At 35.4% G+C, this 15,330-nt stretch overlaps 2 protein-coding genes across 5 annotated transcripts in view; one reads left to right on the forward strand and one right to left on the reverse strand.

Moving 5' to 3' along the window:
- The window catches only part of RNF17 (ring finger protein 17), a 154,793-nt gene extending 143,992 nt beyond the window's left edge, over positions 1–10,801 (forward strand). The window contains exons 32-36 of the mRNA XM_047722828.1: positions 806–974; positions 3,861–3,996; positions 5,970–6,159; positions 10,028–10,127; positions 10,600–10,801. Coding sequence (XP_047578784.1) covers positions 806–974; positions 3,861–3,996; positions 5,970–6,159; positions 10,028–10,126 — 594 coding nt within the window. The 3' untranslated portion in view covers position 10,127; positions 10,600–10,801. The remainder of the gene's footprint in view (positions 1–805; positions 975–3,860; positions 3,997–5,969; positions 6,160–10,027; positions 10,128–10,599) is intronic.
- A 1,013-nt stretch (positions 10,802–11,814) lies between these two features.
- CENPJ (centromere protein J) overlaps positions 11,815–15,330 on the reverse strand; it is a 63,586-nt gene continuing 60,070 nt past the window's right edge. For all 4 annotated transcript variants that reach the window (XM_047722829.1, XM_047722832.1, XM_047722831.1 and 1 more), the window contains one exon: positions 11,815–13,008. In XM_047722829.1, the coding sequence (XP_047578785.1) occupies positions 12,816–13,008 (193 nt within the window). In that variant the 3' untranslated portion in view covers positions 11,815–12,815. The remainder of the gene's footprint in view (positions 13,009–15,330) is intronic.

Consider the following 15,330-nt stretch of genomic DNA (forward strand, 5'->3'; position numbering starts at 1 on the left):
TTTGGTCACAGACGTGTCCCCAGGATCCAGAATATTGCCTGATATATAGTAGTCACTCAATAAATATTGATTGAATAAATAAGTGCCCTAAAGAAAATTCAATTATATGTCCTTGCCTAACAAGAAAGAAGAAAAAAGTGACAAATTAAGTAGAACAGGCAGTTCCTTCAGCTGTTTTACATATTAGACCATTCTTTCACAGGAAAATTTGCTAATTCCATTAAGGAAGATAGCAGTGTACAACTGTGTTGGATTTTATAATGATTTCTTTTCATATTAGTTATTTATTGCTGCAATACAAATTACCCCAAACTTAGCAGCTTAAAACACATATGAGAGTCAGAAATCCAGGAGCTAGTTAATTAAGTGCTGGCTTAGGATCTCTCATCAACAGGTGCTCAGCCAAGATAGTGGGGGGCTGGGGGTACGCTGCAAGACCCACTTCCAAAAAGACTCCCATGGCTGTTGCCTGGAAACCTCAGTTCTTGGCCCTGTGGGCCTCCCCACTGGTCTACTAAGAACATGGCTGCATGCTTCCCTGAGAGAGAACAGTTGTAGAAAGAGCATACCACCAAGACAGAGGCCACATGTCTTTGATGATCTGGTCTCAGCAGTCATATATCATCACTTATGTCATTATCTTTTGGTCACAAAGATCAATTCTGGTATCATGTGGGAGGGGGACTGTACAAAGTATCATCGGGATCCATTGTTAGAGACTACCACAGTAATTTTGTCCATATAAATGAATATTAAACATTACAGAATTTGAAAGTTTTTTTTTCCTTCTCTTTCCCCCACTTAGGTGTATATTTGCCTTGATTCTGTAGAAAGTTGTAATCTGTTTAACCAGCATAGTGATACAGATGACAGTGGAATCAGCTGGGAATCTGAATCTGAGAGCCTTAATGAAGCACTGCGGAGGTTTAATAAGAATGTGGAGACATTTCCTCCTCTGACAGATTTTAGAACAGGTATACTAAATCTTCTGAGTAAAATGGGATTCTTAATAAACCATTGTTTTGTTTTAAGGGCTTTTGAGTTTCAGCTATTTCTAATGTTAACTGATGTATTTTTAAATTTTTTATTTAAATTCAATTTAATTAACATATAGTGTATTATAAGTTTCAGAAGTAGAACTTAGTGATTCATCAGTTGCCTACACCCAGTGCTTACTACACACATCGAATGGCCTCCATAATGTCCATCACCCAGTTACCCATCCCCTGCACCTGCCTCCCCTCCAGCAGCCATTTATTTCCTAGAGTTAAAAGTGTCTTATATTTTGTCTCCCTTTCTGTTTTCATCTTATTTTTCCTTCCCTTCCCCTATATATATGTTTTATTTCTTAAATTCCACATAAGTGAAATCATATTTTTATACACTTTATATGCATGATCTCTTTGATTCCTCAAGACACTCTATAGATGATCTTTCTCATTTTCTAGATGAATAAAGTAAGAGAAGGGAAATAACTGCCTTGGGTCACTTCCATTTTCTAAAACTCAGGCTGCATTGTAAAATTGCATAAAGATGATTTTTCTAAGCTTGAGGTTTTGCCATTAGCTCAAATTGTTAGAGTTGTCATTCACACCTGAATGGCAGTAATTTTAATTACAAACTATCTACACTGATAATTTGAAGTAGTATAGGGGAGCTCAGATTGTCCTGTCCTGTCAGGATAGGTCAAATCATGTTTTTTTCCTTCTAATCCATTTCTACCCATATTTAGTAAATATATGTGATTCTTCTATGAATAAAATGCATCTTATTACTGGTGTTGACTATTTCTGAAAAGCAAGAGTGGTGTCTACATTTTGTGTGTGTGTGTCTTTTTGTGTTTGTGTGTCTATACATTTTTATCAGTATGTGATATATAGATTTATTCATAGCATTTTGTACATATCAAAAGATATGCTAAAGCAAAGGAAAACATCAGCCTAAAGTCTTACCTGATTTTACTTAATGAGATTTTAATTAGTTGTGACTCATGTTTTGGTGATAAACAGCACTGGCTATTCCCTCTGCCTAGAATGTTCTTCCCCCAAACTGTAAGCAGTTTAGATCTCTGCTTAACTGTCTCCATATTGCAGGTCTTCCCTGTCCTCCCCATATAAAGTAGCACTGCCTGCCACCCTCTCCTATGCCATTTTTCTCCATGGCTTCTGTTCCTTTTTTAAATAGCACTCTGAACAGGGACTCTTTGTACTGCTGTATCACTAGCAGTTAGAAGGGTACCTTGCGCACGTTCAGTGCTCATAAACATTTGTTGAATGAGTGGAAGAATAAGTTCATGATTTTTACTTTTTATAAACTCAGATTTATAGTCTGGAAGAAGCAGTTCCTTCCTCATTGTCTTCTTGTCTCAAGGGAAGTAGCAGAAGCATTCTGTGTGTAATGTGATCATTCATGGAGTTACATATAGCTCCATTTTCTGTGGGCATTTTATTTTTTCTGTGAGTATTTTATTTTTTTCTGTAGGTATTTTTTTATTCTTCAATAAGTTTTTTTTTAAGTATGCATATGTACAAGTTGATTCATAACCAAGTGCCTATTAAAAAGGTGTGTAGGTTAAAATAACACAACTAGGTTGGCTGGGTTTTTTGGTTTTTGATTTTTTTAGTTCTATTTTGAGATGAACTTTCAGCCATGTTTTTAAGGATGGAAATGGTAAAAGCTGAGACTGTTAACAGTGATTCGGTCAATTGCTTAATGTGCAGACAGCTCAATTAGAAGACATTCTTTACTATTCTATTGATAATCTTTTCAATAAACACAAGAAATTATTTAAAACTCTTTGATAAAAATCTTTGTACATTAGAGTCATGTAGTGTTTAAATATTACTTGCCCACAGCTACACTTCTGTGGAGATTATGTAGAAAAGAATATGATAATATAAAGAGAGGGATGGAAGTAGGGCAAGAAAGAGCTCAAAGTGTGTTCCATCTACTCAAATCTGAAAATGTCTGTAGAGAAGGGAATACATATTACACCAATTTTTCCACAGTTTTACTCAAGCCTGGCATTCATTTATTAGCACATTTTCTATTGGGCAATTGCTTGTAACAGGTACTATATTAGCAATACAAATACAGTTCTGCACATAAGAACTAATGGGACAAGAAAACCAGGTTCAGTATGAAAATAACAGCTCATATCAAAGGTGTATGCACAGTACCATCAGGTCACAGAGAAACTACGACTAGGAGTAGTTAGGGCTTTTTATAAAAATCATGTTGGAGCTGATCTTTGAAAGAGATGTTTATCCAGAAAAGGGCATAGGGGAACATTTTAATTACAGGGAACTGCCATGAACTAAAATAGAAGTTTAGGTAATTCTAGTTAGGTAACACTTGGAAATATGTGATAGGAGTTGGTTGGGAATAATTGTGAAGAACCCTATAATTGCAGTACTAAGCACTTGATATTGCAGATGGTTATAATGCCCCTGAAGAATTTTAAAGAAGGCAATTGAATTTTTTAAATTCAAAACTGAAAGGAATAACAGAAACTATTTTATTGTCTTCTGCAGAAGATGATGGCTTAAATGAAAAATTTTGGGGGTCTAACAAGTGCAGGAATTGAAGGATAGTTGAAGCCATGGGCAGAACTAGGAACTATGAGAATGGGAGAAGTGCCTTTCTTAAGAGCTTAATTCTTAGGAATTAGGAAAAACAAGTTGTATAAATTATAAACAGAAAAAAGCAGAATCCAACATATGACAGACTATTGTTTGTTTAAATCTGAATGATGAGTTTATGATGATTACATTTTCTTTATACTTTTCTGTATTTAAAAATTTGTTTTTTAAAGAAAATACAAGGTAATGTGATTTTTTTTCCTTTTTCTTTCTTTCCAGAAATGCCCTGCCTTGCAGAATATGATGATGGCTTATGGTATAGAGCAAAGATTGTGTCCGTTAAAGAATTTAATCCTCTAGCTGTCCTGGTACAATTTGTTGATTACGGATCAACTGAAAAACTGACAATAAACAGGTTGTTTTATTTTTGTCAACTTAGTTGAACTAGAATTCTTAGAGGTTTTTTAAATAGTAATTATTGGGAAAGTTTTGGTTTTTCTTTTAGGAGAAAAACTATTTTAAAGCTATTTATTAGGATTTTTTTTAAAGTCTGTGTCTTTTTATTATGGTAAAATATAGAATTTACCATTTTAACCATTTTTAAGTATACATTTAATTGTCATTAAGTATATTCAGGATATTGTGCAGCTATTGCCACTGTCTATTTTCAGGATGTTTTCCTAATCCCAAACAGAAATTCTGTATATAATATATATATATATTACATTATATATATTATATAATATATATAAATACATATAACTATATAAATATATATGGCTAAATAATACTCCTAAATACTACATTTATTTATTCACATGTTGATGGACACTTGGGTTGTGTCCATCCTCCAGCTATTATGAATAATGCTGCTATGAACATTAATTGTGCAAGTAGCTGTCTGAGTCCCTGCTTTCAGTTGTTTGGTATGTATACCTAGAAGTGGAGTTGCTGGAGCATATGGTAATTTTGTTAAACTTTTTGAAGAACTGCTAAACTTTTCTGCAGTGTCTATAGCATTTTACATTCCCACCAGCAATACACAAGCATTCCAGTTTCTCTGGAAAACACGAGTTATTTTCCATTTTTTGTTGTAGTATTGTGGTAAAAATACATGTATCATAAAATTTGCCATCTTAACCATTTGAAATTAGTTAACATTAACTATTTAACTAATTTAACTATTTTAATTAACAAATTAGTTAAAATTAGTTAACTATACTTACATTGTTATGTAGCCAACCTCCAGAACTCTTCATTTTGCAAAACTGCAACTGTACTCTTTAAACAACATTTCCCATTCATTTCCCCCTCATCCCCCCTACCAGGCAACCACCATTCTACTTTCTTTCCCTATGAACTTAACTATTATAGGTATCCCATGTAAGTGGAATCATATAGTATTTGTCCTTTTGTAACTGGCTTATTTCACTTAGCATAGTTTCCTTAAGGTTTGCCGTGTTGTAGCATGTGTCAGAATTTCCTTCCTGTTTAAGGCTGAATAATATTCCATCATATGTGTACCCTACCTTTTTTTTCTCCATTCATCCATGGATAAATGGATATTTGGGTATTTGTGTTGATTCCACCTTGTAGCTATTGTGAATAATGCTGGTATGAACATGAGTGTACATATATTTCTTCAAGACCCTGCTTTCAATTCTTTGGGGGTATATGAGAACTGGAATTGCTGGATCATACTCATTCTATTTTTAGTATTTGGAGAAACCAGCAAACTGTTTTCCGTAGCAGCTGTACCTAAGTGTCCAAGAATTCCAGTCTCTCTCTACATCCTCAAACACTTCGTATTTTCTGGTGCTTTGATAGTAGCCACCTTTTAAAAAAATTTTATTTGAGAAACAGAGAAAGCGTGAGAAGCAGGCAGGGGGGCCAGAGGGAGAAGCAGACTTCTTTGCTGTGCAGGGAGCCTGATGCAAGACTTGATCCTGGGACTTCAGGATCATGACGTGAGACAAAGGCAGTTACTTAACCAACTGATCCACCCAGGCACTTTAAAATAGCCACTTTAATGGATGTGAGGTTGTATCTCACTGTGGCTTTGATTTGCATTTCCCTGGTGATTAAGGATATTGAGCACCATGCCATGTGGTTGTTGACCATTTATATATCTTCCTTGGAGAAATGTCTACTTTTTAGTGTATATTTTCTCTCATCCTGTAGGTTGCTTTTTCACTGTTGATTATGTCCTTTGCAGAGTTTTTAATTTTGCTGTAGTCAGATTTTTTTTTCTTTTGCTGTTTATGCTTTTGAGATCACAGCTAATTCATTGCCAAATCCAATGTCATAAATTTTTCCCATTGCAGTTGTAGCTATTAGAGAATTTTAATTGTGACATCCTGAACATTTTAAGAATTTCTTTTGTGACAGACTGCGTCAAATTCCTCTTCACCTTATGCAGTATCCAGCCCGCGCCATAAAGGTTCTCTTGGCAGGGTTTAAACCTCCCTTAAGAGATCCAGGAAAGACAAGAATACCATATTGTCCCAAATGGAGCATGGAAGCACTGTGGGCTATGATAGACTGTCTTCAAGGAAAACAACTTTATGCTTCTTCCATGGTAACTATCTATCTTAATTATCCAAAGTCTTATTGAAGATATTTCTAGGGTCCCTAGCCACTTTCTAAAGTGCTTTCTATCTATGCAACTCTAGATGCAAAAAAAAAAAAAAAAAAATGCTTTAAAACATATAAATCTGTAAATATTACAAGATTAATTTTAAGGCTTGTTAAAATTATGCTTCAGTTTATATTTAGCAAATTTTTATTAGCCCTACAATGACATAAAATATAACTGATGTAATGAATAAGATTAAAATGATCAAGATGAGTATCCTATAATCAAGAACTCATAAATCAGTGAGAGAAATGAAACATTTGTAAACCATTTGTAAATATGAAATACATTCTATAAAATATAGGTACAAGAAGGACTACTTCCCTCTGTACAGATCAGGATAGAATATGGTATTTGAGCTCCTCCTTAGTAGACAGTCAAATGATAAGTGAATGAGTGGGTCTCGAAGTGACATTAAACTTCATTCCCAGAATGGGAATTCTGGTCAAAGCCATGGAAAGGACTGAACTGTAGTAATTTTCAATTGTTTAATGCAATAGAACCTGCATCAAAAGATTCAAATAAACACATACAACACTCATGTTCCACACATACCACACACAAAGAAATATACAAGGCACAGTACACTTACAGAATATAACACACAAAATATATGGCACACAGGCACCCATACACCCATACACCCAGACCACACATACAACATATACGGTATGCCACACAAAAAAACACATAACACACACATACTGAAAACCTTTCCCACACATTACACATACCACAAACACACCACACACATCATAAAACTACACTCAGAGCACACATATACCACACATAATACACTACACACTCTGAACACACAAAACAAGAATTAAACAAAACATACAAGACATACAAACACTACATATAGCACAGACACCATACAAACACCACAAAACCACAAAAGTACCATTCATATACCACATATTCACTGCTGACACCACATATAACCAACACCACATGAACAGCTCAAAAATACACGCCACTGAAAAACACCACACATACAGCACTCACACCATGCACATAATAGAGAAACATATAACACACACTACACACATAGAACATACAAAATAAATTGCAACCACAACACCCAAACACCATATACTCACCATTCAACACACACCAAACATAACATACACACATCACTCAAAAAATATTCAAACCTCATACACACACCTACATCACATCTCTACTACAAACTGCACACACAACACCTATTCATCACATATATCACATCACTCAGTACTTACACACCCCACATATAACATACCATAATCACAGATACCACATGCCACACATAACCTGACACACAGTACACACACACCATGCACACACATATACTGCACACATTTTACACACACCATACATATACCTCAGACACACCATACACCACATAAAAAACACACTCAGTGCACATATAGCACACACACAACACATATCATACATATTCCAAATACACAACACACACTAACTAAACATAGAGTACACACATATCACACATACACCACAAAAACACCACACGCACACACATAAAATAGACAATGCACAGTGTAGAAATTTCATTCACACACCACCACACATAACCACCACCACATAAACACACAACACTGGAACACACACACCACTCACAACAGACACCAGCATACACTATACACTAAGTTAGATAGCACACAAATAATACACAAAACACATGGAACATAAACACACCAAACACATACTGTGCACACATGAAATCAATACACTATTTATTCACCACACATACTACACATATATCAAATACATCAGACAACACTTAAACATGCACACCACTCATAAACCAAATACAACACTTATGCTTTACATACATATGTTTTACAGATATGCATACATGTTTGACATACCATGTACCCACATCTCACACATACACATAATGCACACACACTAAACACACACAACACATACACCACAGATACACCCTGCACCAGTCAAAACCACAGTCACACTGTTCATACACCACAGGCACTACATACATACAGCACACAACATCATACACTCCATACAGCACACACAAACTACACATAACACAAACCACACATAACACTACACAAAACCACACACCAAAATATACCACACACTACAGAAATTCCAAACACCACAAATACACCACACACATACCAACACTACACATATACCTCACAAACCTACAATACCAAAACAAAACACACATCACACATATATTACTCAACACCACCCATAACACACAGAAAAAGACAAAATGCATAACACATATAGAATATACATACACAGAGGGCCTGGGTGGCTCAATTGGTTAAGTGCCCAACTTGTGATTTTGACACAGGCCCTGTGTAGGGCTCTGCACTCAGCAGGGAATCTACTTGAGATTCTTTCTCCTTCTCCCCTTCCCACTGCTCAGGCACACGTACTCTCTATCCCTAATTGATAAATCATAAAAAAAAAAAAAACAATACATACTGTACACACATACCCATGTACACACTACACATACAACACACACACCAAACATACCACACAATCAATACACACACCCCTATATCACATACATACATTTATTTAAAAAATAAATGTTCAAATGTTCATATTGTGTTTAATATAAATATGCTTTCTTTAGAGCTTTAGCATGTCACAAAGGGGAAGTCCATAGGCAGAATCTGGCCTGAACTTGTTTTAAAATTGGAAAAACTTACCCCCAAAAAAGTTTCTATTTTGGGGGCACCTGGGTGGCTCAGTCGTTAAGCATCTGCCTTCAGCTCAGGTCATGATCACAGCATACTAGGATCAAGTCCCACACCGGGCTCCCTGCTTGGTGGGAAGCCCACTTCTCCCTCTGACCCTCCCCGCTCATGCTCTTTCTCTCAAATAAAATCTTTTAAAAAAAAAATTAAAAAAAATTTAAAAGTCTGTATTTCTGTTTAAATATTATAAATTCTAGGAATCCTAGGTCTCTTTTCCAAAATGCCAGTCAGCTGAAGTCATATAACAACTCCTTTGAATGGAAATATACTCTAATTCACCTTAATCCTCAACACTGTTGTTTTCAGCCCAACCTACCCTGATTTTGGGACCCAGGATTTGCAGATTTCCTGATGTACTGGCTCTGACAAGAGTGAACTCTTAATGTAACAGTGCTTTCACTAGAAAGTGCTTTTTGAAAATCTCCGTACGTATCATGCTTTTGTGTGTCAGAGTAGTGTAAATAGCTATACACAGTTTCTCTCAAGGAGCCAGTAAAAATACAGACAGGGCTAGTAAGTATTCTTACAGACATGTATTTATTCATCTCTATGAATAACTCATAATTTGGCTAGTTTATGCATAAAAGCATAAGGCCTTCTAGATAGAATATAATTGAAGCTTAACAGGGATGGTAGTGTTAAAGCCCATCGGCTTAATCTAGGAAAACTTTGTGTTGGAGTTACTTTTTTTTTTTTTTTAAAGATTTTATTTATTTGAAAGAGAGCATGAGAGCTGGGAGTGTCAGAGGGAGAAGCAGACTCCCCACAGAGCAGGAAGCCTGATGTGGGACACGATCCTGGGAGTCCAGGATCATGACCCAAGCCAAAAGCAGTTGCTTAACCAACTGAGCCACACTGGCACCCTGGAGTTACATTTTAAATAAAGTATAAGAATGGAAAGAATGGATTTAATAGGAAATCATCACAAAGACCTTTTTAAAATATAAATTATTAATAAATTTGGAGAGTGCGTTTTCCTTCCTATGTTATATAGGCCAGATGTAGGAGGGGAAAACCAGCAAAGACCTTACTGTATTTTTTTGACAACTATCTTTTAATTTTAGGCTCAGGCACCAGAACAAATAGTGACATTATATGAAGATGAACAATATCCAGTTCATATGTCATTAGTGGAAATGGGGCTGGCGGACCAAGATGAATGATGTAAGTATCATGGATTCTTGTTCCTGCATGTGACTAATACAGTGGAGATTAATGCTAAATTACCCATAAAAGCACCTTCAGACTTTCCTTGATTTCTCGAAGAATGACAACAAAGCTCAACAAGAATCTCTCTTCTAAACTTCTTCATAGGCCCTTTACACCTATCGAATACCAGAATCAAAGAGGATCTCCATCTGTAAGAATGCTTGAAATGACTATCATAGTAACAGATAGTTGCTGGGGATGGGCAGAAGAGCAGAAGGAAGTGGATACTTTAAGTAATTTAAGCACATTAGTATATGGTATGCACAGAACACCATTGAACAATCCATGACCTAGTAACAAAGCTATTAAAATACTTGGGTAATCAGCTATTTATTCATCCACAGAAATGTAACACGTGATTCAGTAACTAGCCTGAACATTTACTTAAGCAAATGTTTTAAAGTAACATGCATTTTGTTTTTTTCAGGTATACAGTGCAGAGCATCTATACAGCAGCCTAGAAGAAAGTTTTCTGTTATGCATAAGCCATTTCAGGCTTATTTTTCTTGACTTGTTCTGCAATAGTGCTGGCCTTTTTTTTTTTCCTTACATGTTAAACTGTCAGTAGTTGTTTGAAAGAGTTAATAAATACTTGGTTTCAAATATTTTCTGGATTTACTTTATAATAATTTCATATTTTAGGCACATGAAAAAAATGTAGTTCATTTTATGATGAATGTATATTGTTTCAGACAGCAGACCTCTCAGTACATTTGAAGACTCCTGTAGTGCCCTTCCCCAATTATTCTCTTCCCTGCAGAGGTGAACACTGTTGTGACTTTGGTGTTTATTATCCTTACATTCTTATTTTACTGCATATGAATGCATCCATAAAGCAAAGTATACTGCTGCTATATATATTTTTAATGAGTGTGCTATTGCACCTTTAATTTTCTCACTATTTGTGCTGTTTATCCATGTTGGTATGCAGAACTTTTTTTTTTTATTCACTTTCACTCTCCTATCCATCTCTGCACATAATTCTGCTGATATTTAGGTTGTTTTTTTTTTAAAGATTTTATTTATTTATTTGACAGAGATCACAAGTAGGCAGAGAGGCAGGCAGAGACAGAGGAGGAAGCAGGCTCCCTGCTGAGCAGAGAGCCCAATGCGGGGCTCGATCCCAGGACCCCGGGATCATGACCTGAGCCGAAGGCAGAGGCTTTAACCCACTGAGCTACCCAGGCGCCCCTGATATTTAGGTTGTTACCAGTTTTTTTCTCAATTACAGATATTCTTCTGTAGGGCCCCTGTGTACACATTATGGATTTTCTAGTATATATACTTACTAGTGAAACTTACTGGGTCATGCAGTAATTGCTTTCCAAAAAGTGGATTTACTCAATTTATTACCATCAGTAGTCTGAGTTCCTTGGCAATGTGTGGTGTGGCCACACTGTTATTTACCAGTATTGATTCTAATATAAAAAAAGTATCTCATTATTTCAGTATGTATTCACTGGTTTAATAGTTACTTGTTTACTTGTTCATATCCTTTGTCCATTTTTCTATTGAGTTGTTTGTAATTATCTTGTTTATTTGTAGGAATTCTTTATATATTCTGGATATTAATCCTTTGTCAAATATATATATCTTCTAGTCTATGGGTCATCTTTTCTTTTTTGTGGTATCTTTGGACACACTTTTCATTCATTTGTCAACCTTTTAAGTTTGCAATGTGTCTCATTTAAAAATCCTTTTTTATCCTGAAATAATATATATAACTCCTTATTTGATAAGCTTGTAACTTTTTTCATACTCATTTCTAAAATCACCTAGAATTGATACATTTAGCTATTTTAAAAAGTGGGAGTCATTGCCAATATTACTGTGTATTGCACTTTAAGGGACTATACAACCTGTAATTATTATGTAAATTGATATGTAGATAACCTGTTCTTCCTTCAAGGACATGTTGCTTCTGTCAACCTATATAGTTTTATAGGTTTTAACATCAAGGTAACTGTGGTTGATCTTTAACACGAGCTCTAGTGATTTTTCCCACTCCCTCCATTCTCAAGTCTCCCCATTTTAACCATTACATACCACCACAGTAAATGTTTTCTCCTGTGCTTATCTGTACTCACAGAATGAATTCTTCTACCTCTTTTGGTGTTTGATCTGTCTGTATTGATTCAGTGTTTTAATTTCCCATTCTATTACAACTAAAGAACCTCTTCAGTAGATAAAATGCTTTAATTTTAGTACTAATTGAACACAGTATATTCTGACTGGAGACATTCTCTTACTCCTCAAGTAAACTTTTTCTGCAAGTCCTTGTTTTATGGCTGATGTGCTCATGGAATATCTGTGCTGTTTTATTTCTTGTACTTCTTGGTTTTTATAACCATCTTCAAAAGAAATGCCTCATTATTTTTGCCCATTCATTTTATAACAAATAATGCTTTCCTTAGTCATGCATTTAACTGTAGAAAGACAAGTGAATTAAAAATGAAAGCTGTTCTTGTACATTTCAAAGAATGTAAAAAGCTATAGTGTTTTATAATCCAGTCTTTTCCATTTATATACACACACACACACACACACCATATATAAATTAAACCACAGTAACCACAAGAAATGTACATTTTTTAACAAGAAAATCAGTTAATGTTATTTCATGATTAGTCAGGCACAGGATCATTACAATTTTGTATCCATTAGAACATTACCATCCTTGTCTTTAACCCTTATTCGACCAGATGTATATTTTGTTTCTTGATGACCATTTGTATATACAGTTTTAACAGTGCCATCTGGATATTCCCGTCTCTTGAACTGGGCAGTGTGTAGTTCTCTTTGGCCATTATTAAACTCTATGATTTTGTTGCCATCTCTGTAAATTTAAAATAAAATTTAATTAAAGTATTAAATATACAATAGGAAAATGCTCTAAAAGTGGCTTTTTGATTCTGGCAGTTCTCTCCTCTCCTAGAATCTCCACTGGTCCTCTCCCTGCACAGTACCTTCTTTAAAAATTCTTTCTACCCTCTTTCTGCTTCAAGCTGATAGTTCCATTGACCAGATTACCACTTAAATGTGCCCATGAAAAGTTTTTAATGAATTTATGTTTTCACTACAAAATGCTTAGGTTTTTTAATTTTATATATATCCTGCCTCTAAGAAAAATTGGACATTAAAATATGGCTTTCAGGGGCGCCTGGGTGGCTCAGTGGGTTAAGCCGCTGCCTTCGGCTCAGGTCATGATCCCAGGTCCTGGGTTCGAGCCCCACATCGGGCTTTCAGCTCAGCAGGGAGCCTGCTTCCTCCTCTCTCTCTGCCTGCCTCTCTGCCTACTTGTGATTTCTGTCAAATAAATAAATAAAATCTTAAAAAAAAAAAATATGGCTTTCAGGGGTGCCTGGATGGCTCAGTCAGTTAGGTGGCTGCCTTCGGGCTCAGGTCATGATCCCAGGGTCCTGGGACTGAGCCCCCTGTCAGGCTCCTTGCTCAGTGGGGAGACTGCTTCTCCCTCTGTCTGCCACTTCCCCTGCTTGTGTGTTCTCACTCTCTCAAATAAATAAAATCTTTTTAAAAATTTTAATTTTTAAAATTTTTAATGACTGAGCTTTGGGTGGCTCAGTCATTAAAGGTCTGGCTTTGGCTCAGGTCATGATCCTAGGGTCCTGGGATCAAACCCCATGTCGGGCCCCCTGCTCGACAGGAAGCCTACTTCTCCCTTTCCATTCTCCCTGCTTATGTTCCCTTTCTCATTGTGTCTCTCTCTGTCAAATAAATAAATAAAATCTTATAAATAAATGGTTTTCAGTTTTGACCTTTATCCTTTTCACTAAGTTATAAGCAGTCTGAGTGCTTGCTCTTTATCAGGTTGGAGAAGAGTATTTATATCCCTGGAAAGGGCCATAAATCAGACTTAAGACCTATTCTGAAGCAGTGCAACAAAGTAGCTGTTAATCCCAAGTGGACTGCTTGATGTGTGTGCAGGACATTCAAACTGAATCTAAATCTTTATGTGCCGTTAGAAACACAAAGCTAGGCTACAGATTGTGAATCAACATTTCTCAACTCAGTAGTTTTTTTCTATTTTGGTTATTTCTCAAATTTTATGTGGATGTAATGGCTTTATGCCACATATAAGTGTTAGACCAAAAAGCCATTTTGAGAGCCACTCTTTTATCAAGTGCAGCCCCAGGACCAGGGATGACAGACAGCATCACCTGAGACATTATTAGTAATGCAAATTATTGGGGTGGGGCCCAGCAATCTGCAATTGAACAATTCTTCCAGGTGGTTTTAATGCACAGTGAAGTTGAAGAACCACTATAAATAAAAAATGCCAAAATAATCCTGAATGATCTGATATCTGGGATTTGCTTGAATGTAGATGAAAAAAGACTGGCCACAAGTTAATATTTTTTGAAGATGGACGGATGGGTACATGGAGTTTTTCATATTATTTTCTCTGCTTTTTATTATAAAAAATTTCAAACATAAGAGTTAAAAAAAAGATGGAAACGTTTCTGAAATTGCTCAAAGTATAATTTACACATAAGATTTTCCTCAAGTTTTAGGAGAGATTGGTATTTATTTAGTTGAGCACCAAAGAAAGTTTCAAACCATGTTAAAGGAAAAACACTACCATGAATATCAAAGTTCCTACATTATTTGAATTATTTTATTATTGAATTATTATTAATTATATTTTTAATTATTAATTATAATTGTTGAATTATTATTGAATTACTTTGTTTTTACCATTTACTTTTTTTTTTTTTTTTTTGCTAACTTTCAATTACTGAACTCAAGTAGTTAAATGCATGCACACTCTAGGAGAGGAGGGTACAAACTTAAGTAGGACAGTGTATTTGACAGACCTTCACTATGGTTTTAATTAAAATGGTGACTACAAAAAGCTCTGTATTGTGGACTTAGGAAGTCTCTAATTTCAAGAAATGTAACAGTCAGAAGGATAAAGAAGTTGCTATTTTAAAGAATTGAGTCAGGGAGGCCAGAGGACTAAAATACTAATCAGGCAGGGACAGGGATATCCAGAAAATCAAAATATAAGACAGAAGAGATACAGTCTAATTCAAATACTACCATCATTGTTCGATTATTCTTAAAAACTGATAGGGTAGCTTTCTTTCTCTGTGTCTTAAATATTTACTGTTTTCATATTTCATCAAATTAATTTCTT

The sequence above is a fragment of the Lutra lutra genome, chromosome 3, assembly GCF_902655055.1.
Source record: "Lutra lutra chromosome 3, mLutLut1.2, whole genome shotgun sequence".
Lineage (NCBI taxonomy): Eukaryota > Metazoa > Chordata > Mammalia > Carnivora > Mustelidae > Lutra > Lutra lutra.